This window comes from Oryctolagus cuniculus, chromosome 5 (genome assembly GCF_964237555.1).
Source record: "Oryctolagus cuniculus chromosome 5, mOryCun1.1, whole genome shotgun sequence".
Lineage (NCBI taxonomy): Eukaryota > Metazoa > Chordata > Mammalia > Lagomorpha > Leporidae > Oryctolagus > Oryctolagus cuniculus.
The window spans coordinates 62,922,546-62,948,840 of record NC_091436.1 but is presented as its reverse complement, the minus strand read 5'-3'; the positions used below and the strand labels follow the sequence as shown (position 1 = coordinate 62,948,840).

General features: G+C 40.5%; 1 protein-coding gene across 2 annotated transcripts in view; it reads left to right on the top strand.

Annotated features, from left to right (window-relative positions):
- AFG1L (AFG1 like ATPase) overlaps window positions 1–26,295 on the top strand; it is a 193,765-nt gene that overhangs the window by 127,311 nt on the left and 40,159 nt on the right. For both annotated transcript variants that reach the window (XM_070073732.1, XM_070073733.1), the window contains 2 exons: window positions 23,667–23,737; window positions 23,994–24,094. In XM_070073732.1, the coding sequence (XP_069929833.1) occupies window positions 23,667–23,737; window positions 23,994–24,094 (172 nt within the window). The remainder of the gene's footprint in view (window positions 1–23,666; window positions 23,738–23,993; window positions 24,095–26,295) is intronic.

Sequence of the window (26,295 nt, the reverse complement as noted above, 5' to 3'; positions counted from 1 at the left end):
GCCTCTCCAGTTCCCGAGACTCCAGTTCTGTGTGCATTAGACCCCTTTATGTTGTCCCACAGGTCACTGATGCCCTGTCCATTTTTCCAGTCTTTTTTCTGTGTTGCAGTTTTGGTGGTTTCCTTTGCCATGATCTAATCTGCTCGTAATCCCTTCCCGTATATTACTCACCTTAGGATACGGTGTTTTTCCTTTCTAGATGCTCAGCTTGGGTCTTTTCAAAAGTATCTTCTTTGTCTATTTTTATACTCATGCCCTTTTCTACCTTATTGAGCATATGAGGTATATTTATAGTCACTGTTTTCATGTCTTTGTCTTTCATTCCATCATCAACATCATTTCTGGGTCTGTTTCTAAGGATGGATTTCTATCTTTTTTATGAATTTCCTTTCCTGCTTCTCATTTTTATTGGATGTCAGACAATATGAATTTTGCATTGTTGAATGCTAGAGTTTTTGTAGTCCTTTCATTATTTTAGGGCTTTGTTCTGGGACATAATCACACCACATGGAAGCAATCTTATCCTTCTGAGCTAGGCTTTGTGAAATGGGAGTGCAGTGACCAATCATTTCTGAGGATTCTCCTCGATACCCTAGGTGTTAGTAGGGCTTTGCACCATTCCTGGAGTGGACATGGACTACTGCTGGCCATTCCTGAGCTCTGTGGTGATGCTGCGTTGCCCCAGTGTGGGTCTCCCCCTGCCCAGAGCAGTACTCAGGTGGCAACTCCAGGGGCCCCTCAGTAGATCACTGGCTCTCTCTCTCTGTGTCCCACTTTCCCGTATTCTACCTTGTGAAGTTATGCTGCCATGGGCTCCCCAAAAGCTGAATTCTGTTTCCTCCGCTCACAGAGTCCCCTTGGCTCCAGGTCCTTGCTCCTGAAGCCTGGGAACTCGGCAGACAGTGAGTAGTGGTTCACTGTGTTTGTTAACCTTCCTGGGGATCGCTGTCCTAGGCTTATGGTCATCCTTGTCTACAAATCAGCACTGAATATATTTTAGACCATTTCTAGGTGGTTAAGGCAGAAGTAAACTTGGGTCCTTGTTAATCCATCATGGCCAGAAACGGAAGTCTTTAACCTGTTGTTCTGAAAATTAATAAATAAAAGAAAAAAAAATCAAGTGTTTTCTGTGGCTTTTGAAAAAATAACTGATCCTTAATATAGCAAAGTTGTTAATGAAGGAAGCTTCTCTCTATAGAAGTTTCACAAGTAACAAGTGTAAAAAGGGTGGCAGAATTAGAGTACAACTAGAATATCACAATTTTGCAAAACCCTCATAATTTGATGGACCTAGCTAATGATCATATTCTACAATAATTGCCACAAAAATAGAACCCTGAACTTTATCAGTTTGCAGAAAATGCAGGTGCAATGGAATATGTTAAGTAACATCATGTGAGAACATTCACCAAAACAGACTACAGATTTGTTTTAATGACAAATAAATTGCTTCTGTAACAAATACGAAAAAAAAGAGATAGAAGAGGGAACCTGTAAGTTAGAGACGTAAGGAATGTAATAGCCTTTGGCAGGGTAGGAACCTTATATGGATCCTGAGTCAAACAAATGGTGAGAAGAAAACCAAAAAGGAAACAAAACCAAAAATTATGGGGCAATCCAAGAAATTTAAACATTAACTGGGTATTTCATGACATTGAAGAATTATTAACTTTGTTAAATGTGACAAATGTGTTATATTTAAAATTTGCTTTTACAGTTTTATCAAGATATAATTCACACATAATTAACCCATCTGAAAGTGTACAATTCAGTGGGTTTTAGTATATTCACAGAACCATACAGTGATTACCACAATCAATTTAGAGTGTTTGCTCATCCCCAGAAGAAACTCTGCATCCTTGATCCATCGTTGCTGCCCACATCCACCAGCTCTGCCTGTCACGGTAGTTTATATAATGAGTCACACAGGATATGGTTCTTGGTGACTGACCTCCAGTTAACATCAGCATGTGTGAAGTTCGCCTGTGTTGTAGCATGAGTCAGAACCTCACTCCTTTTCATTGCTAAGTAATCTTTTTGTATCAACACATGCCTTTTATTTGTCCATTTATCAGTTGATAGACATTTGGATTGTTTCTGCTTTTTGGCTATTGTAAACAATGCAGCAGTGAGCATTCTTGTACATGTTTGGTGTGAACTTATTCTCATTTCTCTTGTATGGACTTGAGAATAGGGTTACTGGGTTGTGTAGTAATTCTATATTTAGACTCCTGATTAACTTATAGACTGTTTTACAAAGCTTTATCATTTTATAGTCCTACTGATAGAATATAAGGATTCCAATTTCTCTATATCTAAACTAATACTTATTATTTTGTTATCTGTTTCTTTGATTAGTGCATCTGTCATAAAATACCATAAACTGGTCAATTTAAAATATCAGAAATTTGTTCCCTCTGAGGCAGATGTTTGGCACAGTGATGAAATAGCTGCTTGGAATGCCCACATTCCATATTGGAGTGCCTGGTTGAGTCCTGGCTCCTCTGCTTCCGATCTAGTTTCCTGCTAATGTACAGGTGATGGCTCAAGTAGACGGATCTCTGACAGTGAACCAGCAGATGGAAGATTTCTCTCTCTCTCTCTTTCCCTCTCTTTCTCTGCCTTTCAAATAACATGAGAAAAGGAAAATAAAAAGTCTTACAATTCCAGAGACCAGTTATCCAAAGTCAAGGTATTGACAAGACTGTGTTCTCAGGGAAACTTCTAGGGGTGAATTCTTCCTCGCTCCTTGTAACTTCTATAATTTGGTGTTGATACTTGGTGTTCCTTAGCTTGTAGATGCATCACTCCAATCTCTGCCTCTGTCACCACATGCCTTCTTTTTATGTGTTTCCTTCCTCTTTTTGTAAGGATACTAGTCATACTGAATTAAGGGACCATTTAACTAATTACATCTGCAATGGCACTATATCCAAGTATGGTCACATTTTCCTAGGTTGATTACTGATGCCATAAACAAGAGTGTTAATTTGTTAAGTCAACAACAGGAGTCACTGTGCACTTACTCCTCATGTAGGATCTTTGTCCTTAGTGTGCTGTACATTGAGATTTAATGCTATAACTAGTACTCAAACAGTATTTTTCACTTTATGTTTCTGTGTGGGAGCAAACTGTTGAAATCTTTACTTAATGTATGCTAAACTGATCTTCTGTATATAAAGAGAAATGAAAATGAATCTTGATGTGAATGGAAGGGGAGAGGGAGTAGGAAAGGGGAGGGTTGCGGGTGGGAGGGACGTTATGGGGGGGAAGCCATTGTAATTCATAAGCCGTACTTTGGAAATTTATATTCATTAAATAAAAGTTTAAAAAAAAATTTCCAAGTATGGTCACATTTTGAGGTACTGGGGGGTTAGGAAATTCCACAAATTCTTTTTTTTTTTGAAAGAGTTTTTTTTTTTTTTTTAAGATTTATTTATTTATTTGAAACTCAGAGTTACACACAGAGAGAAGGAGAGGCAGAGAGAGAGAGAGAAAGAGAGAGAGAGAGAGAGAGAAAGAGGTCTTCCATCTACTAGTTTACTCCCCAGTTGGCTGCAACTACCAGAGCTGCGCTGATCAGGAGCCAGGAGCTTCTTCCAGGTCTCCCATGTGGGTGCAGGGGCCCAAGGACTTGGCCATCTTCTACTGCTTTCCCAGGCCATAGCAGAGAGCTGGATCGGAAGTGGAGCAGCTGGGACTTGAACCAGTGCCCATATGAGATGCTGGCACTACAGGAGGCGGCTTTACCTGCTACGCCACAGTGCTGGACCCTCTACATATCTTTTCAGGAGGAATAATTCAAAAAAAACAAATGCCATCCTAATGGGTATGAAATGATATCTCATTGTGACTTTGATTTGCATTTCTCTGATGGCTAATGATGTTAACCATCTTTTCATACAACTATTGCAATTTGTGTGTATCTTCTTGGGAAAAAATCTATTTAGGTATTTTTCTCATTTTTAAAATTGGGTCATTTGTCTTTTTATTATTGAATTGAACTTAAGTGTTCTTTATGTATGTTAGGCACAGGTTCCTCGTCAGATATACAATTTGCAAAAATATCCTCACATTCTGTGGTTTGTCTTTTTATTTTCTGTATGGTGTGTTTTGAAGCACAAACACAATTTTGATGCTCTTCCATTCATATTTTTTTTGTTACTTGTGCTTGTGGTATCATATTTTAAAAACCTTTAATTAATCCAAGGTGACAGAAAGATGTATATCTATGTTTCTTCTAAGAGTTTTATGGTTTTAGCTCTCACATTTAGGAGTATGATTCCTTTTAAGTTAATTTTTTTTTTTTTTTTTTTTGACAGGCAGAGTGAACAGTGAGAGAGAGAGACAGAGAGAAAGGTCTTCCTTTGCCGTTGGTTCACCCTCCAATGGCCACCGCGGCCGGCGCACTGCGCCGATCCGATGGCAGGAGTCAGGAGCCAGGTGCTTTTCCTGGTCTCCCATGGGGTGCAGGGCCCAAGCACCTGGGCCATCCTCCACTGCACTCCCTGGCCACAGCAGAGGGCTGGCCTGGAAGAGGGGCAACCGGGACAGAATCCGGCGCCCCGACCGGGACTAGAACCCGGTGTGCCGGCGCCGCTAGGCGGAGGATTAGCCTAGTGAGCCACGGCGCCGGCCCTTAAGTTAATTTTTACTAAATTATGGTTAGGTAGGGATCTGACCGCATTCTCTTTTATACTGATACCCAGTCATCTCTGCAACATTTGTTGAAAGGACTGTTCTATTTATTGAGTTCTGTTGACATCCTTGTTGAAAATCAACTGACTATAAATGTGAAGACTTATTTCTGGACCTTCAGTTATGTAAGGCTACTTCAAAATGCTCATGGAAAGATAAGTTTATTTTGGTGGAAAATTTGAAATCCATAGTTTCTTCATGATATCTATATTCCAACAATTTTTAAAATACCCTCAAATTCCACTGATTCTGTCTGTTCTTATGCTGCTGCTACACTGTCGTGATTACTTTAACTGCACTAAGTATTGAGATCAGGAAGTGTGAACCCTCCAACTTTGTTCTTTTTTCTCTCCCCAAGACTGTTTTGGCTATTCTGAATCCTTTTAATGCTCACATGAATTTTAGTAGCAGTTTGTTAATTTCTACTAAAAAAAGCCAGCTGGAATTTTAATAAGGATTATGTTGAACCTATAAATCCTTTCAGAAATATGGCCATCATAATAATATAAGTTTCCAACCCATGAGCGTGAGATGGCGTGTTGTACCTAAGCCTGCCATAACAAAGCACCACAAAGCAGTGGGTTAGGATAATGGAAATTCACTCTCTGTCACTGTGCTCAAAGTTTCGAGTGTTGGCAAGCTGGTTTCTTCTGGGCGGCATAAAAGAGAATCTGTTCCGTGCCTCTCTCCTGGCTTCTTCTGGTTGTTGGAAGCAGTCTTTGGCATTGGAAAAGCCTCATTCCAACCTCTGCCTCTGATTTCAGATACTGTTCTCTCTGTGTGTCTCTGTGTCTAAATTTGCTTTTCATATAAGCGCACCAATCATTAGAGACCACCCTAATCGAGTATGCTATGGTTTTGATATACAGTTTGAGGGTCCCCAAGGCTTCATGTGGAATGCTAAGATGATGCAAACTTAATTTGATGGTGATGTTTAGAACTGGGGCTTTTAGGAAGTAGTTAAGATTAGATAAGGTCACTGAGGGGAACCATACGATTGAATCCTGATGGCTTTATTAGAGGAGGAAGAGTAACCAGACAAACTCACAGACACACATGAACTCCCTGTCTCTTGCCTTGTGATGTTCTGGGCACCTCTGGACTCTGCCAGTAAGAAGGTCGTCACCATGTGAAGCCACTAGACCTTATACCTCCAGATCTGTGAGCCAGAATAAGCCTCTTTTCTTCATAAAGTAGTTTGCCTTGGGTGTTTTGCTATTTTAGGTTTTTTAAGATTATTTTGCTAATTTAGATTTTCTAATTAGTGATGACTAAGATGCAATATAATCTCATTTTAACTTGATTATATCTGCAAAGTGCCTATTTCAAAATAAGGTCATTTTTACAGTTACATGGGGTTAGGGCTTTGACATTTCTTTTTGGAGTTTATCCCATAACAAATGCCTTCTCATTTATTTTAGTCTTTAATTTCTTTCAACAATGTTTTATTGTTTTCAATATGTAAGTCTTATAATTCTTTTATTAAATTTATTCGTAAGTTTTGATTCTTTTTGATGCTGGCAGAAATGAAATGATTTTCTTAATTTCATTTTTGGTTTCTTCATTACTACTGCATAGAAATACAGTTGGTTTTCACATTGATCTTAAACCTACAGCCTCCTGAACTTGCTAATTAGCTTCTTAATAGATTTATTAGGGTTTTATAAATACAAAAAAAGGTCATGGGCCGATATAGTCTCCGTCTTCCTCTCCAACTGGTTTTACTTTTCCTTTCTTGCCTAATTCCTCAACCTGGAATTTCCAGCACGATGTTGAACAGAAGCCTTTGTTTCTGATCTTAGAGGGAGAGGCTTCAGTTTTTCACCATTGATTATAATTATGTTATCTCTGGGTTTCCAATAGATGCCTGTTGTCAGGTTAGGGACATCTCCTTCTAATCCTAGTTTATTGAGTGTTTTTATCCTGAAGGGGTATTGGACTTTGATAAATGTATTATTTTGGGGCTGGCGTTGTATTGTAGTGGATAAAGCTGCTGCCTGCAGTGCTGGCATCCCATAGGGGCACCAGTTCAAGCCCTGGGTACTCCACTTCCAATCCAGCTGTTTGCAATGGCCTGGGAAGGCAGTAGAGGATAGCCTAAGCCCTTGGATCTCTGCACCAGCGTGAGAAGATCTGGAGGAAGCTCCTGGCTTCTGGCTTTGGATCAGCTCAGCTGCAGCCATTATGGCCAACTGGGGAGTGAGCCAGCAGATGGAAGACCTCTCTCTCTCTCTGCCTCTCCTTCTCTTTCTGTGTAACTCTAACTTTCAAATAAATAAATCTTTTTAAAAAATTATTATTTTGTGTCTATGTAGGTTCTCCATTACACAGGGTATTTCATTCACTGATATTTGGATTTCAAATCAATTTTATGTTTCAGGTGTGAATACATCTACTTGTATTGTTGAATTTGGCTGGCTAATAAGCTGTTGAGAATTTTTGTGTTTGTATTCATAGGAGATATGGTCAGTGGTTTTCTTGTGTGGCTGTATCTTTGATTTTGCTATTAGGATGACACTGGCCTCGTACAATTAATTTGGAAGCATTCCTCTTTTATTTAGATTTCTTTTCTTCCTGAGTCGGTCTCAGTGGTTTGTGTCCTTATAGGCATTTGTTCATTTCACCCAGGCTACTAACGCATTGGAATAGTTATTCATAGTACAGAATGTCCCTTATCCAGAATGCTTCAGACTGGAAATATTTTGGATTTCAGACTATTTTGAAAAATTTGCATAGATTTCATTGATTGAGGATCACAAAATGAAATTTGAAACTTTGTGAACAGGATACTGAAAAAGTTTTGAATTTTGGTCCTTGGATTAGAAAAGCTCAACCTTTAGCCCCTTTTCGTTTCTATAAGCTTGGCAGTATTATCTCTCTTTCATCCCTAATTTTTGGTTCATCTCACTAAAGTTTTGTTAATTTTGATTTCCTTTTCCAAGAATTGACTTGATTTTGTTGTTTTTCTGTATCATTTTTTCTATTTCAATAATTTCTGCTAATCCTTATTATTTCTTCTTGAAAGTATTTATGTATTTTCATCTACTTTAAAGACAGAGTGACAGAGCAGAGTGGAAGAGAAAGAGAGCTGGATCAGAGATATTGATTGATTCTATCCACTGGTTTGCTTCCCAAATGCCTGCAACAGCCAGGGCTGGGCCAAGCTGAAGCCAGGAGTCAGGAAATCCATCTGGGTCTCCCACATGTGTGGCAGGGGTCCAAATACTTGAGTCATCATCTACTGCCTCTCAGAGTACATTAACAGGACTGGTACTCTGATATGGGATGCAGGCCTCCCAAGTGATGGCTAACCTGCAGCACCATAACACCCTTCCTCTCTCCTTAATATTTCTCTACTTCCTCTTGTTTGTTTTTCTAAAGTGTTTTTTTTTCTTTTTTTGAGAGAGAAGCATAATTACAGACAGAGGGAGGGAGAGACAGAGAGAGGGAGAGATCTTCTATCTGATGGTTCACTCCCCAGATGGCCACTATGGCTGGAGCTGAGCTGATATGAAGCCAGGAGCCAAGAGCTTCTTCCAGGTCTCCCACATGGGTGCAACGTCCCAAGCACTGCTTTCACTGCTTTCTCAGGCCATAGCAGAGAGCTGGATGGGAAGTACAGCAGCCGAAACTTGAACCAGCACCCATATGGAATACTGGCACTGCAGGCAGAGGCTTAACCGACTATGCCACAGCGCCAGGCCTTCCTTCCTCTTGTTTTGGGTTTCATTTTTGCTCTTCTTTGTCCAGTCTTATGGTGGGAGTTTAGATTGTTAGTTTGATAGTGTTCTTTTAAAATTAGATATTTATGACTATAACTTTCCTTGTAAGGACTATTTAAGTGCATTCCAAAAGTTTTGATATGTTATGTCTTCCTTCTTTATACTCCAGAGTATTTTCTGATCTCCATATCTGACCTGTTGGTTATTTAGGTGTGTGATGTTTAACTTCCATATATTTGTGAATTTCACAAATATCTTGAGGTTATTAGTCTCTCATTTGATGCCATTGTGATTGGAGAACACACTTGTGTAATTTCAATCCTTTTTAATCTATTAAGGCTTTTTTTATGGCATAAGATATGATCTTTTCTTGGGAATGTTCCAAGTACACTTGAGAGAAATATGTATTTTGCTAGGCAGAGTATGTGGATGTCTGTTATGTAGATGTCTGCTAGGTCTCGTTTGTGTGTAAGGTATTTGAAGTTTCATTTTTCCTATTGATCTTCTCCCTAATCGTCCTACCCACTATCGCAGGTTGGATATTGAAGTTTCCAATTATCATTATTGCATTGTCTATTTCTCCCTTTAATGATATCAGTTTTTGCTTCAAACGTTTTGGAGCTCTTTTGTTAGGTGCATGCATGTTTGTAATACCGTCCTGACAGATTGATCCTTTTGTCTATAAAATGTCCCTTCATCTAATCTCTAATCACATTTTATTTTAAAATCGTTCTGTCTGATATTAGTATTGGTCGCTATTTTCATATTGTATCTTTTTGTCCTCTTATTTTTAATCTGCATTGTTGAGTCTAAAGAAAATCTCCTATTGACAATACATACCATCAGCCTTCCATATCCATGGGTTCTGCATCAGTGGATTTAATAAACTGTGTATCAAAGATATTCTAAACCAAAAATTGCATCTGTACTGAACATGTACAGGCTTTTTTCTTGTCATTATTCTCTAAACAGTATTCATATAGATGATCCCTATCATATGCTGGTTCAACTTCATGTTTGTTCGACTTTATGATGGTGCAAAAATAGCACTTTAAGTTTTGAATTCTGATCTTTTCCTGACCTAATGATATGTAGTCCGATGCTATCCCATGCTGCTGAGCAACAAGCCATAGCTCCCACCAACTGCATGAGCACAAAGTTCAGTCACCGATACTTTATGGTATACTGCAAAGCCCATGGAATCTGGTAGAATAGGTGTGCTAGGTGCAGTTTCAACTTAGTGATATTTTCCATTTATAATGGTTTTATTGGGATGTAAATCCATCATAAGCTAAGCACCATCTATATATTATACCAACTATTTATACAGCATTTATGTTGTATTAGGTACTATACTCTAGAGGTGCTTAAAATATATGGGAGGATGTACATATGTTATGCATAAATACTGTGCCATTTTATATAAGGGATTTGAACATCTGCAGATTTTGATGTCTGTGAGGGATCCTGAGACCAAGCCTCCACAGATTCTGAAGGATGATTCTAATTGGATTTTGCTTTTTTATTTAGCCTGCTATCTTTGCCCTTTGGTCGACTTTTTTAACCCATTTACAAATTATTTGATTATTGACATAGTTGGATTTACCTCTGATTTTTACTTTTTGTTTTGTGTTTTGTATTTTTTCAAAAGACGTATTTTATTTATTTGAAAGCAGAATGACAGAGAGAGAGAGAGAGAGAGAGAGAGAGAAAGAGAGAGAAAATCTTCTATCCTCTGGTTCACTCCCCAAATGTCTGCAACTGCCAGAACTCGTCTAGGCCAAAGCCAGGAGCCTGGAACTCCACTGGGATCTTCCAAATGGGTGACAGGACCCCAGTCCTTGGGCCGTCCTCTGCTGCTTTACCAGGCCCATTAGCAGGGAGCTGGATCAGAAGCAGAGCAACTGGGACTCAAACTGGCACTCTGATGACCTGCTGTACCACAATTCTGGCCTCTGTTTTGTGTCTTTTTTTTGATCCCTATTCTTCCTTTGCTACTTTCTTTTACACAAGTGAATCTGAAAAAAAAAAAATTATTTGAGAAGCTGAGAGACACACACGGAGACAGACATCTGTTTACTCCCCAGTATTTGCAACGGTTGGGGTTGGGCACAGCTGAAGTTGGGAGCCAGGAACTCAATCCAGGTCTCATGTCAGTGACAGGGACTCAATCACTTGAGCCATCATTGTTGTCTCCCAGAGACCACATTGATGGGAAACTGACATCAGGAGTTGGAGCTGGAAATCAAACTGAAGTCCTATGATGTGGGATGCAGGTGTCTTAACCATTATGATCAGTGCTAACCCCAAGAACTCCTATTGCTGGTTTGAATGAGTAAAGCTTTTTTGCAAAGCTATAGCTGTGTATAATAAACAAAATCCACAACTTTTTGTTTTATATCATTTAGAGCACAATCAGGCAGACCGTTTGCAAAATGTTTGTATCTTAAAGTCACAAAATTATTTGACATAATTTAGATTAATTTGAATATTTAGTAATTAATCTTATTAATAACTCAAGGACTATTAATTAAAAATTAATTTCAAGGGTTTGAAACTGTTTGAAACACTTTCTAAAAAGTGGCATAGTGGGGCTGATGCTGTGACGTGGTGGGTAAAGCCACCACCTGCAGTGCCAAAATCCCATATGGGCGCCTGTTCGAGTCCCTGCTGGTCCACGTCCAATCCAGCTCTCTGCTATGGCCTGGGAAAGCAGTAGAAGATGGCCCAAGCCCTTGGCCCCTACATCCATGTGGGAGACCCGGAGGAAGCTCCTGGCTCCTGGCTTTGGATCGGCACAGCTTTGGCTGTTGCAGCCAATTGGGGAGTGAACCAGTGGTTGGAAGACCTCTCTGCCTCTTCTTCTCTCTCTGTGACTCTGACTTTCAAATAAATAAATTGATTAAAAAAAAAAAAAAAAAAAAAAAAAAACAACGCGGCATAGCAGGATCTGGCACTGTGGCATAGCAGGTAAATCTGCCACCTGTGACATCAGCATCCCACATGGGCACCAATTTATGCCGTGGCTGCTCCTCTTCTGATCCAGCTTCCTGCTAACACACCTAGGAAAGCAGCAGAAGATGGCCCAAGTGATTGGGCCGCTGCACCAACATGGGAGAGCCGGATGAAGCTCCTGGCTCCTGGCATTGACCCGGCCCAGTCCCTGCTGTTGCTGCCATTTGGGGAGTGAACCAGAAGATGGAAGAGCTCTCACTCTCTGTCTCTCCCTCTTTTCCTCTGTAATTCTGACTTTCAAATAAATAAATCTATTTTAAAGTGGCACAACAGCAAAAGTTTGTCTTGTGTAGACTTCAATATTAGGTCCATCAGTCAGCTTAGTGCAACTTTTGTCTTCCTTTGTTTTATCAAAATGTAATCTGACAATATAGCATAGAAGTTTGTTTTCCAGAAGGTCAGACAGGACCAGAACAGAACTGGATCATCATTCCAGCTAAACTTATTGACAAAAGTATTCAGCGGGGGCCTGCACTGTGGTGTAGTAGGCTAAGCCTCCACCTGCATCCCATATGGGCACTGGTTCGTGTCCCAGCAAAGCTCCTGGTTCCTGTCTTTGGTCTGGCTTAGCCCTGGCCATTGTGGGCATCTACAGAGTGAACCAGCAGATGGTTCTCTCTGTGTCTCCCCACCCTCCCACCCCTGCCTCTGTAATTCTGCCTTTCAAATAAGTAAAAATAAATCTTTACAAAAATAAAAAATAAAAATATTCAGTTGTATGGCCATGCCCATTTTGTGAAGCTTACGTATAAATAATATTGTGTGTATATATAAATAATATGTGAGTAGGTAATATGCATACTTATAAAAGTAGAGAAGAAAGTGGAGTTCTTTGGAATTCTCACCTCTGTATTATTTCATCTTCACATGGATCACAGTTATATAAAAGTCAATCCTCAGCATAAGAAAAACAGATCCGACAACATCCTAGTTCAGGAGTAATTTGCTCTGTACATTCTTTACCTGTTAGAACTCCTTGGCCTTTTTTTTTTTTTTTTTTTTACAGGCAGAGTGGACAGTGAGAGAGAGACAGAGAGAAAGGTCTTCTTTTTTTCCGTTGGTTCACCCCCCAATGGCCGCTGCAGCTGGCACACTGCACTGATCTGAAGCCAGGAGCCAGGTGCTTATCCTGGTCTCCCATGGGGTGCAGGGCCCAAGCACTTGGGCCATCCTCCACTGTACTCCCGGGCCACAGCAGAGAACTGGACTGGAAGAGGAGCAACCCGGACAGAATCCGGCGCCCCCACAGGGACTAGAACCCAGTGTGCCAGCGCCACAGGCAGATTAGCCTGTTGAGCCGCAGCGCCGCTTGGCCTGTCTTTGACAGGTGGCTATGACCATCTCTATCTCCTGAAGAGGTGTTAGAGCTTTTTACTCTCCAGCTTCTCCTTCATCTTGTTTATGTATGTATGTATGCTTTTAATGTTAGATCATTATGAGAAAGAAATATGTTTGGAGTCATCAAACTGTAATTCTCCATGTTATACTACTTATTTTTTTGGGGGAAGGGGGAAATACAATATATGGATTTGATAGAAATTTTATATGGAGTTTGAGATTGAGAAAGGGGTGAAGGTCTGGAATTTGAGAGCCCAAAGTGGTAGATCCCGCTTTCTGCATTATACATGGGTCAAGATTAATGGAACCAGGTAAGTTACTCTGCAGGTGATTGAGAAGGGTGGGAAATTTAGAGACTGAAATGGATCTCTGAGCAGGCAATTAAGCCTCTGAGTGATTGAGAAGATAAATACTAGGACAAAATCCATTCTAACAACCGATTCCGTTATGTAAAACACACCTACAGTATTTGAAATGCAACCAAGTCTGTTTTCTATGAAGGCAAGTATAAACCAACTTAATTTTAGACCTGCCTCCAGCCCCAGATTATGTTTGGTGAGAAGACAAAGAGCTGTACAGCATGAATGCACAAGGGATCAGTGGAGCTAAGAAGGCTCCTTGCCAGGGAAGTTTGGCAAAGAACTCTAAGAGGAAGGGGAAATTTCCCTGCGAATCAACTTTGGCTCTCTGGAATAGAGAACATGGAGAGAGAGGGACTAAGGAAAGCCAGCCCTATTCTACTTGTTGATACCTTAACAAGCTGTTGATTTTTGAAAGGGGATAAAGGAGCAAAGTGTGGGTAGCATTCTGTTCCCTTGAGTCAATCCTAATGAAGTGGGAGGTTCTTGAAGAAATTAATTTCCATTTAAATTCATGCATGACCCTCTTCCAGAAACCTCCAAGTGTTTTGAAATTTTTGTTGAGAGTTTCAAATGATCCAGCAATAATAAGGTCTTTTTTGACAGGTTCCATTTCTTTGGGTCTAAGTTTTATGTTGAAGGCCTGATTTAAGCCGTAGAAATTTTCTCAAAATTGGAACAACTGATTATGTTCTCTTCTGTTTACTAATTTAATACGGAAACATAAATCATGATTCTCATATTCCCAAAGCAATCAAGCTTTTAATCGCACTCTGCTCACTGGATTCTTGTAGGAGCCGATGCCAAATTTCCTGGCAACTACACAGTGGTTGATTCCAGGGCTTTTCTGACTTAAAGACACAGTGGAGCTACTCAACAGAGAATAGAAACCTGCCCCTCCACTGCAGCTTCTGAGCTTAACAAGAGGTGACAGAAGCGATGAAATGGGTGGGTTTTACCAGGGCATTGCAGAACAAAACAAAAAGGGTCCATGCTCCGCTCTAACTGCCCCTTCCCCTCCCCCACAAAAAAAATGCTTTTGAAAAGAATGACTCCATTTTCTCATCAGGAATGACTTTAATTCTTTTCCTGTGGTCACCTTTTGAGGATCTGTGGGCAGATTTTCAGTTTTGCGTCGTACGTGCACAAAGGCCACGCTATGTCGTAGGGCCCATTGATGGGGAAATTACCCACAGCCAAGCCGCTTCACAGGAATTAAAGGAAGTCACTTCAATTATTTGTCCTCATTCAGTGTCTGTCTCCCCTCAGGAGAAGAAAACGGATATGATTCATAACATCTGAGTTTAATTCCTTTATTTTCTCCTGACCATTTTGGTGCTACCCAAGTCACCCTTCCTCAAGTTATGCGACTTTGTGATTAAAATGAACCGACATGAGGCTGGACAGACTAGTTTCTCTCATGCTATGTGACATTATATTCTTCTAGCCCCAAAAGAAAATCCTGAATGTGACTCCTTTTTGTTTTTGTTTTTGTTTTTGTTTTTTTTTGACACTGAAAACATCATGTGAAATTTCTGTGGCCTTTCCCTACCACTGCTGTTGATTACTAGGCATCTTGACTTCCTGAAATTTTACTGACTAGGCTGGAGTACTTTAAAATTACATTTGTAATTCGATTTTACTTTTTGTCATTATTTGTATTTTCTGTGTAATTTATATCCTTGAGGATTTTTTGTATGTTTGTTCTCCAAATAGATCTAGTGCCAACCTTAGGTCTTATGTGCTATCCACTCTTTCAGAATCCCACAACAGCCAGGGCTTGGGTGAGCTAAAGCCGGGTGCCAGGAGCTCAATCCAGGTCTCCTATGAGGGTTGCAGGGACTCAATAGGAGTCCCTTGACCCATCACTGCTGCCTCCAAAGGCTGCATTAAAAGGAAGCTTGAGTTGGGAATCAGAGCCAGGTATCAAACCGAGGCACTTGAATACAGGACATCTTAACTGGCATCATAAATGTGAGTGCAGACACTTACCCTGCTGTCTTTGTAAATGGTTCCAGTACAAAACTGACAGGAGGACCCTGAAATCATAGGCTTATTGCCTCTACTCCTGCTTTTCTCCATTATAAGTGACATTTTTTTTCTTTCCCTATCTTAAAATTAAAGGCATTTTCTCTGGCTTAAGTTTGTTTGGTTTTTTTTTTTTTTTTTTTTTTTAAGATTTATCTATTTATTTGAAAGTCAGAGTTACAGAGAGAGAGAGGTCTTCCATCTGATGGTACACTCCCCAGTTGGCTGCAAAGGCCGGAGATGCACTGATCAAAGCCAGGAGCCAGGAGCTTCTTCCGGGTCTCCCAGGCAGGTGCAAGGGCCCAAGGACTTGGGCCATCTTCTACTGCTTTCCCAAGGCCATAGCAGACAGGTTTTGAACTGGCGCCTGTATACAATGCTGGTGCTTCAGGCCAGGGCGTTAACCTGCTGTCCAGCACCGGCCCTTTTTTTTTTTTTTTTTTTTTTTTAAAGAAGATTTATTTATTTTACTTGAATGGCAGAATGGCAGAAAGACAGGGAAGGAGAGACAGAGAGAAAGAAAGAGAGATCTTCCATCCACTAGTTCACTCCCCAAATAACTTCAACAGCAGCACTGGGCCAGGCTGTATCCAGGAGCTAGGAATTCCAGCAAGGTCTCCCATGTGGGTGGCAGGGGTCCAAGTATTTGGGCCATCCACCTCTGCTTTCCCACGCACATTAGCAGCGAGCTGGATCAGAAGTGGAGCAGTTGGAACTCCTACTGGCACTCAATATGATAAGCTGACATCACAGATGGCAGTTTAATCCCCTGTACCACAAAACTGGTCCCCTGACGTTTTTACAATAGTGTTGCATTCTTGTAATTTTCTGCCTTAAAAAAAAACACACGAGATCTTAGGTACTATAAAAAATACATTTTAAATTTTATATATATCATGTTTTATTAAATATTTCTGAATTAACTGTTTCATTAATTAAATTATATTTATATTTTATATCTCCTTTATTCCAAAAGTCATTTAAGGCAGCTTACATTGAAGTCATTTATGATATATCCAGTATAATATCTAAAATGGAAGAGACAGATAGGAAATGCTAGTGTTAGCAAGAATATAGAGCAAATGGAATAAATTGTTGGAGTATTAATTGCTATGATCACTCTGGAAAACTGATTGTATCTGCTAAGCTGAACATAATATATCCAGGAGTAGCAATTCCACCCCAAGGTATTTACTGGCTGGATGTGTATGCATAAGTTTACCAAAAGACATGTACAAGAATGTTCATGATAGCACTATTCACAGTAGCCCTAAAATGCAGACTACATACTCATTGTGGACTGAAACTGTGTTGTGTCTCCCCCAGATTCTAACCTCTAACGTTACTGTACTTGGAATCAGAGCCTTGTAGAATTAAAGCTACAAGAGTTCTGCAGAATGAGCCCTGGTCCAGTCAGACTGGTGTCCCTGTAAGAAGAGGAAATTTGGCAGTTAGGTGTCAGTGCGCAACAGGTTAAACTGACTCTTGGGTTGCCCGCAGCTCGCTGGAGAGCCTGAGATCAGGTCCCATTTCCACTTCCCACCCAGCTTCCTGCTAATGCACCTGGGAGGCATTGGATGATGCATGACGGCCCAGGTTCTGGGGTTCCTGCCACACACATGGGAGACCCTGATGGAGTTCCTGGCTCCTGGCTTCAGCCTGGCCCAACCCCAGCTATTGTAGGCATTTGGGGAATGAACCAGTAGATGGAAGATCTCTCTCTCTCTCTCTCTCTCTCTTTCTCTTTGCCACTCTTTCAAGCAAACTTAAAAGAAAGAGAGAGAGGAAGAAGAAATTTAGGCACAGACATGGATGTACTGAGTGGAAAGACCACATGAGGATGAGGTGAGAAGTCAGCTGTCTACAAGCCAAGGAGAGAGGCCTCCAGTGAAACTTTGGCCTTGGACTTCCAACCTCCAGAACTGTGAGACAATACACTTCTATTGTTTAAGTCACAAGTTATGGTGTCTTGTATGGCTCGCTTTAGCTGATGGAGACACTCCTCAACGGTAAAATAAGACACCGTGGTATTTTCTTGTAATAGAACATAGTATAGCAACAAAAATTACTTCTACATATATTGGTAAAGATGCATTTTATAAGCATACTATTGGGTGAAAGAAGGCAGACACATGTTAATAAGGGAATTGTACTTCTCTAAAGCAGCGTGAAACCTACATTCAACCTGAAAATGATTTAGAACAAACTCTTAATGATTTGACCAATGTCAGTGCAAGATGAAAACATTTTCCCACTTTTAGTATCTCTGGGGAGTTTGGAACCATTAAGATTCCCCCCAAGTTTCCAGCTGTGTGGTTGCCTCCAGCTCACCTCTGGTTCTTCATGACAGAGGGTTGTAGGTTTTCTATTGACCTGTTGGTTGTTCTGAGCAGTAGCAACTGTACTGGCCTCAGTCTGAGAGCTTGTAAACTGGGAAACACCCCATGGTTTTTGCTTCTCCCAAGTGTCAACTGTCCTCCAGAATCTACCTGTTTCTGTTCACTGTCCACTGCCTTCAGATACATGTCTGTATTTTGTCCAGAGACTATAGCTGTTATCAGCAGGGGGGCCATTGCTTGGTCCTACTACAAGCAGAATTCTTCTCCCTTGTTCTCATGGATTACACCTTCCAGTATCTTCTTGAGGCATGGAGAATATATTTTGTGAGAACTCATATGTCCAATAATGTCTTTATTTTATTTGATTAATAGCTGAGGCTTGGATAGTTTGACAATAATATTTCCTAAGAATATTTTAGATGCCATATCATTGCCTTCAAGTTTTCATCATTGCTGTTGCAGTGTTTGGCTTGAGTCAGTTTCTTGATCTTTTATATTTGACTTGTTTTATCATCTTGAAGTTATTAGGATATTATCTCTTTGTTCCTAGGTTCCAGAGATTGCACGATAGTATGCCTTGGAATGAATTTTCCCCCTGTTCTTTGTGTTGGGTTTTCATTGGACTCTGCTATTTTTTTTTTTTAAGATTTATATTTGTTTGAAAGGCTGAGTTACAGAGAGAGAGAGAGAGAGAGAGAGAGAGAGAGAGAGAAGTCTACCATCCGCTGGTTCATTCCCCAAATGACCACAATGGCCAGAGCTGGGTCAATATGAAGCCAGGAGCCTGGAGCTTCTTCTGGGTCTCCTACATGGATGCCATTCTACTTGGGCCATCTTCTACTGCTTTCCAGGCCATAGCAGAGAGCTGGGTCAGATGTGGAGCAGCTGGATCAGAAGTGGACTAAAACTTGCGCCCACATGGGATGCCAGCACTGCAGACGGTGGCTTTACCTGCTATGCCACAATGCTGGCCCTTGACCCCCTCCATTTTTGAAAGTCAACATCTTCAGTTTTAGGAAATTTGACTAATCATTCGTTCATTCATTCATTTGAGAAGCAGAGAGACAGAGAGCAAGCTCCCATCTGCTGCTTCACTCCCCAAATGCCTACAATGGCCAAAGTCCAGAGCCAGGAACTCAATCCAGGTCTCCCACATGAGTGACAGGAACCCAACTACTTGAATCATCATAACTACCTCCTCAGGTTTTTTTTTAGCTGGGAGCTGGAAGGAAGAGCTGGAGCTGGGCATTGAACCCAGGCATCCTGATGGGGGTGTGGGCATCCTAATCGGCATCTTAAGCACGAGGTCAAACACTCTTCCCTAATTGTTGTTGTTTTAATTCTTTCCTTCTTTTCTTTCCTCATATTCTTTGGAATGCCTACTGATATGATATTGAATCTTCTGGGTTGATCTAATTTTATTTTCTCTTCTATCTCCCATCTTTTTGTCTTTCTGCTCTATTTTCTAAAAGGTGACCTTAAATTTTTTTCCTGGTGCTTTTCCCAAAGTTTTGACTTAGCAGCCATACTCAGAGCTATTTCTTATGCCCTAGTTGTTCTTTGGGGTTGAAGCATCCTTCTTGCAATCCCTTCTTATCTCTAAGCATGTGGAGTATACTCTTTCCCTTTTGCTCCTTGTTTTTTCTTTGCTTCCTCCAATTTCCTTTTTTCAATTTCCTTCATTTGGCCTTTGACTGTTATCCCATAGGTTTCTCTTAAGTCCCTGCAGATAACTTGGTTCTCCATTCACACTTAACAATGAGGCCATCAAAAGGTGGGTGTTGTAGCACCATGGGTTACACCACCACATGAGTTACCTGCACCCCATATTGAAGTGCCTAGTTCGAGTCCTAATTCCTCTGCTTCCAGTCCAATCTCCTGCTAATGTGTACTCTGGATCCAAGCAGAAGATGGCTCAAGCATTTGGGTCCCTGCCACCTGTGTGGAAGACCCAGATGGAGTTCCTGGCTCCTGGCTCCTGGCTTCGGCCTGGCTTCGGCAAGCAGTTGAGGACTAAATCAGAGGATGGACGATCTCTCTGTCCTTGTCTGTCTCTCTTTCTCTCTCCTTCACTCTCCTTTCAAACATAAAAAAAAAATCTTTGGAAAAAGCGAATGAGGCATTAAAAAGCTGACTTTGCATTCTGGGTGCACCCACAGAGTTTCATTGACTGCTGGGTATCTGCAGTGGGGTAGGATGGCCAGTCAGGGTTTTCACTGGAGAACCTCAGATGTCGGTGGATACAAGTCTTTTCTTTCAGAATTTTCTAAAGCTAAGCCTTTTCTGTGTGCTTCTTGGGATAGAAGCTTTGTTGGTAGGGATCTGGAAGCTAAAGATACACAGGCTACTTATTTCACTATGTAATGTTAGTACAATCTCTGGGTGGTACCTCTCCCCCTTTCTTCATTGTTAAAACTACCTCAGCTGGTAAAAGTTCCTGCTGGAGTGAAGGGGTGGGGAGTGGCGGTCTGGCTGTCCAGGTAGAGGGAGGGAGTCTAAGGAGTTGCCATTGCCTCATTTGCAAGCAGTGCCTCTGCTTACAGCCTGAGTCTCACCTATATGTTGAATGCATCATGTAGTGCCAAGCCTTCGGAGGAGCCTTTGGTGGGAACTGGCTCGCTTCCCTGTGCCTCACCTCCCACCCTGTGGCTTCTCAGGAAAGAAGTGCCAGTCTCTGCTGCTTCTGGGCCCCCTTGACCTTTTCAAGTGATTCTTGAGCAGTGATTGAATTTCTACTACCCACACTGGAGATTAGGAATGGGTTTCTGACTCCTGGCTTTAGCTAGTCCAGACCCAGCCGTTGCAGGCATTTGGGAGTGAACCAGCATAAAGGATCTCTCTCTCTGTGTCTCTCAAATAAATGCATCTTTTTAAAAATTAAGGAAAAAGTTACCACTGCATTCCCAGTTTGGTATTTCTTTCTATATCTTATTTACAATACTTTGTTATACAGGAAATTTACATTTCCTTGTTTTCAAATAAGAAATTCTCTGAGTTTTCTCTTATACACAAAGTTGGTTAATAACAATCTAAATGGTAAGGTGGGGTAGTATAGGTCAACTGTTTTATAATAGTTGTTGAATAGTGACAGCTTTTGTTATTCTCTGTGTAACACATTTAAATGGTTCAGAGTCAGTTACAATTTTTACCAGGGTTGCAAAACACTCAAGGATGTTTAAATTGTATATGAAATTAGAAAATAAATAAAACTCCGAATCTTTTCAAAATTCGTTTTATTATTTTAAAGGCAGAGTGACACAGAGAGAGAGAAGACAGAGATTTTCCATGCACTGGTTCACTCCCCAAATGGCCACAATGGCCAAGGCTGGGCTGAGCTGATGCCAGGAGCTCCAACCAAGTCTCCCACATGGGTAGCGAAGTCCCAAGCACTTGGACTATCATCTGCTGCCTTCCCAGGCACATTAATGGGAAGCTGAATCGGAAGCAGAGCAGCCAGGATTTGAACCGGTGCTCCCATATGGGATGCTGGCATCACAGGCAGCAGCTTAATCCACTGCACAACAGTGTTTTGGCCCCTCAACTTTGAATCTAATATAGACAGGCAAATTTTAATTTTCTCCTTACTTTTATATTTCTCATCCTCAAAAAATTTTTAATGAGCTTTGATGCTTCTTCTTAAGTTGGAAAACCTAAAATCTGTGAAGACTAGTGTTTCCTTACAAGTTATTTGGTAAGGGGTTACTAATATATTCATTTTGTTAAGGATCTCTTGCACAGCATCCTTGTTTTATTTCAATCTAGATACATCTTTTAAAAATACCAGGTACACACTAACCCATCTTGCTTTTAAAACTGTATGACAGTCCCTGTCCCCCAAGAGGTTGATAGAACTTACTCCCCAAGGTCAGGTGCAAGTTGGCTTAGATAGAGAACAGTCCTAAATAAGATAAAGTCCTTTTATGAACTGTTATTTTATATCTTTGACATTTTTTATTTTGTGTTTTGTAGCTTCTGAGTAACTTTTTATGAGATTATAATAGAATTCTTTTAAGATACTATCGTAATAAAAGTAATTTTATGATTTCACATATAATTTTACTATATGTGAAATCACATACAATAATTTCACAAATGACTTAATAGAAAATGTGGCCTGACTAGAATCTGGGTGAACCACATTTTAATAATGTATTTTACCAGAACACAGAATAAAAAAGAAATCACCACTGAGGAAATTGGTAAGCAATGGCTTATTTTGGAGATTTGATGGTCTCTGTCTTGGTTATTTCACAATCTGGTTCTCTCTACATGTTGAGTAACCTGCCAATGCTAAGGAGAGGCTAACTTTCTAGAAGGCACCAAACATCTGGGTGGCTAGTGTTATCCTCTCTTTCTGTATCTCTGAAAATAGCTCACTCTCCAGTTGTGCTGTGTACAACAGCTTTGCAAGGTGGAGACAGTTCCAAGTGAACTCTTAAGAATGATGTGCTGGGGCTGGTGCTGTGGCCTAGTGTGTAAAGCCGCCACCTGCAGTGCTGGCATCCCACATGGGCTCTGGTTCAAGGATCGGCTGCTCCACTTCCAATCCACCTCTCTGCTATGTCCAGGGAAAGCAGTAGAAGATGGCCCAGGTCCTTGGGCCCCTGCACCCATGTGGGAGACCAGGAAGAAGTTTCTGGCTCCTTGCTTCAGATCGGCACAGCTCCAACCATTTTCTCTCTCTCTCTCTCTCTCTCTCTCTCTCTCTCTCTGCCTCTCCTTCTCTCTCTGTGTAACTCTTTCAAATAAATAAGCAAATCTTAAAAAGATAAAAAAAAAATGATGTGCTTTGCATGGCTTTGACATTGGCTTGTGTGATTTCTTTCTTTCCTAGAAGTATTTTTCCCCATCATCACTCTTTGTGTGGTGTCATTTTATTATTTTTATATGGCTCTATTACAATGTCATATAAGGCTTTATGGAAGCCAAACTGCATTTCCTCTAAAAAACTTAACCATTGCAGAAGATATATTTTAGAATTCTTTGAGGTGGAGTGGTTACCACTTGGAATGTGACGATTCCAAACTCTTCACAATGACTATATAATTTGTTAAGAAATTGATGTTTGTGTTTTATGTTAAATGCCAGCCACCTGATGATCATCTCGAGGGAGAATGGTTTTATTGAGTTTAAGCTCAATCTGAAGAAAGGATAATCTGTCATATTAATTTTCAGTAAGACTTTATTAAGATAGATGTTCAGAATTGAGTTTAATTGCTTCTACAACCAGATAAGAATGACTTCTGTGTCAAAATTAAGCATATTGGCAGGTCATCCTGTATAAGTTTGTTTCTAGAATTGAAGTAAACTTGGATTTTCACTTGAAGGTTTTTTAAACAGCATTCGTTTCTCCTGCCAGTTATTTGCTTTTATGGACTGTTAGTTTATCAGCCCCTCTTTAAAAAAAAAAAAAAAAAGTGAGAGGAAAAAAGGCCACAGAATTATCACATTTATATATGTGAGTTTCCTAAGCCATATGGTGATTTCTAATTAGAATACAAAAGATTGTGTGCTGAGACCAACTTCATAGTAACTGCAGCAGTGGGCGTCACAGACAGAGTTTCTTGAATTTCCAACAAGGACACTTTTGAGAGAAACTGTGGGGTCTGTAATTGTCCTTATAGAAGTCTGAAAAAGTTACTGACGTGCAGATCCAGTGGGTATTTTGAAGCTCGTGATTTAATTCTGGATGCTTAATCCTCTCAGTCAGTAGCTTGACTTGATTTTTTTTAAAGCAGCTTCAATATTTAATTTCATGTGTACCCTCTCAGTGGAGATTTCAAAGGCTACTTTGCTGGATGCTTGACTGCCTTGTCTATTTGCTCTTGTTTTGCATGCGAGAGAGAGCCAGAAGCTTTCTTCTCATTGTGTACACATAGTATTAATGGATTTACTCTGCCTGTATCGTCTCATTACTGGAAACAGCTAGAAGCACAGAAGTCTTTCAGTGTATGCAAATAAGGCCGAATCATCTACCTGAGAGTTAATATTCCCTGCTTTTAAGTGTATTCTAAATCTAATGTTTGTATTTAGAGCATAACATCCTGTTCTCTTCTTCTTCTTCTTTTTTTTTTTTTATGGGCGAAAAGCTAAGCAGGCTCAGGCAGCTGTTTGATGTTGGCTTCAAGTGTTATTAATTTCATATTCTATTATTCTTTTCACTGTAGCACAAGTGAAGCTGATGTGGAGGCTGTCGTGGATAAGTTGTTTGATGAGCTGGCTCAGAAACAAAATGATTGTACGTAAGTTAATTTCTCTTGAAAGAGAATACATTTAGAACACAATGCCCAATCTCCACTGACCAATTAATAAGTTCCATTGCTGTATATGGGTTGATGCCACGCTCAAGTGGCAGTCATTGTATCAGCATTTTGTCTAATTTATGTGTTGAATCATGTGCTATTATTCATCAAGCTATGCATTTCCTATCTGTAAGAGATGAATTTTATAGTAATTATCCAGACAAGATTGAGTCTTTGTTCATGTTCCCATAGTAACTAGACCAAGGATTCTAAAAGTGCAAGGCAGAGAGCTGTGGCTGAATAAAGCCTGTGGAACCATTGCCGACTGCACATTTGAAGAGCTGTGTGAGAGAGTAAGTATCCAGGCACATCCCGACTCATTGGCCTTTTCACATGTTAAAATACTTCATGTTTCCTCTCTGCCTGTTTCAGATTTTCAAATAATACTCACAAAGACAGAACTGATTTAAAAGTCTCATTAAGGGAAATATCCCAAAGGGAAATACTCATCTATATTTGCCATGTGCTTTTTATAGACATTGGCACAAAATCTGCACTTAGAGGAGCTCAAAAAACAAAATTAAAAATGCAGAGAGAACTGTCAACTGTTGCTGGAAGCAGAAGTAAAATCCATTTGAGGGGTGTTTTGTAAAAGTGAAAAATAAGGTATAGTTAAGAAATTGAGACAAAGTTAGTAAACAGTGGAAAAGAAGACGAAATAATGCTGCTGTAATCCTGGGAAGCATGACAGAAAGAATTTCCAGTAGTTATCCTCACTGCCCATCTACTGTTGCCATGACATCTGACCCACAAGTATTTGGGCCAGGGTCCAAGGAAGTGCATTTCCACAGCCTTGAAATCTGTATTATATAATAAATATTATATTCAAGAGAGGGAAATTATATATATATATATAAAAGTATATATATATATATACACACACACATGCATACACATATTCACGCAAATGAGAAAGACCTTAATTGCAGATTCATTGTCAATATGAGTTCTGTCCTTTTAAAGCTCTGTAATTCTCAGTACTCGATGGATATTCAACATATTTGTTGATTATAAATCTTGAGAAGAACAAATCCAAGGTAGACATAACCTTAATCAGGATTCTTTGATTGACATGTGTAAGTGACCATTCCAGCTGGCCTCTTTATTTATCTCGATTTTTAGGTAACCAAAGAAAAGTGGTTTTTCAGGGGGAGGGAAGAGAAAGTTTTTGTGTGTACCCGCCAGCTGTTTTAACAGTACTTTCCATAAAAGCTAATGACTTAATCACTTCTAACTAGTGTGCATTTGTAGCTCTTAGACCAGAGATGAACCCAATTAGTTAGCCCTTCAGACCCAACCCGGCTTAGCAACCGCAAGGCGCATCTGTCAGTGATCCTGTCCCAGGTGGGGCAGACCCTGTGTTTTTCCACTGAGGTAATCTCATGATCTCATGGAGGGCCTGGAAACCTGGGGCCTTTTTTTTTTTTTTTTTTAATTTATTTGACAGGTAGAGTTATAGACGGTGAGAGAGAGAGATAAAAAGAAAGGTCTTCCCTCCGTTGGTTCACTCCCCAAATGGCCGCTACGGCTGGCGCTGTGCCGATCCGAAACCAAGAGCCAGATGCTTCTTCCTGGTCTCCCATGCGGGTGCAGGGACCCAAACACTTGGGCCATCCTCCACTGCCTTCCCGGGCCATAGCAGAGAGCTGGACTGGAAGAGGAGCAACTGGGACTAGAACCGGTGCCCATATGGGATGCCGGCGCTGCAGGCGGAAGATTAACCAAGTGAGCCATGGCACCAGCCCCCAGCCTGGTGTCTTAGACAGAAGTTTATTATGGCTTCCACTTAGTTTTTAATTATTTGGCCTGTGAACTAAACTTAAGCAGACTCTTCTTCACCAGAAAAACAAAGTTCCTTCTTCCACAAAAGGGCAGCCCTGGGTGGAAAGGGGAAGGAAGGGCCTGTCAGTCCTGCGGGACCATCAGAGGACCAGCCCGTGGAGCGGCTACCGAGTGAGCCCTCTGTTTCTCTCCTGTGCTCCTTATTTCGGGAGACTCAGTATCCAGAAGAGACCCAGTGGAAGAATCATCAGAGTCTCTGTACTGCAGGGGGGTTAGGGAGAAGAAGGCTGATTGAGTCTGTATCTTGATGAAAATAACAGTTACAGAAATAAGTCACTTTTTCTTCTTATTTGAAAAAAATGTGGAACCAGGAGCTAAACTCAAAATAAACAATGTGCAAATTTCTTTTTATCTTTGGCATTACTTTGTTGATGAAATTCTAGGATGATGAAATATTACATCCTTCACAAGCTGGTTGTTCAGTCACATAGGACATGATTTTTGCAAAACTATTTAAGGACTTTATCACTTTTTTAAACTTATGAATACTTCAGTTATTTTCTTTGAAAAAATTTTAGAAGTTTAATTTATTTATTTGAATGGCAGAAAGAAAGAGGGGGAAAGAGGGCTCTTCCATCTGCTGGTTCACTCTCTACTCTCTTAGCTGGGGCTGGCTGGGCCAGGCTGAAGGCAGGACCCAGGCATCAGGACC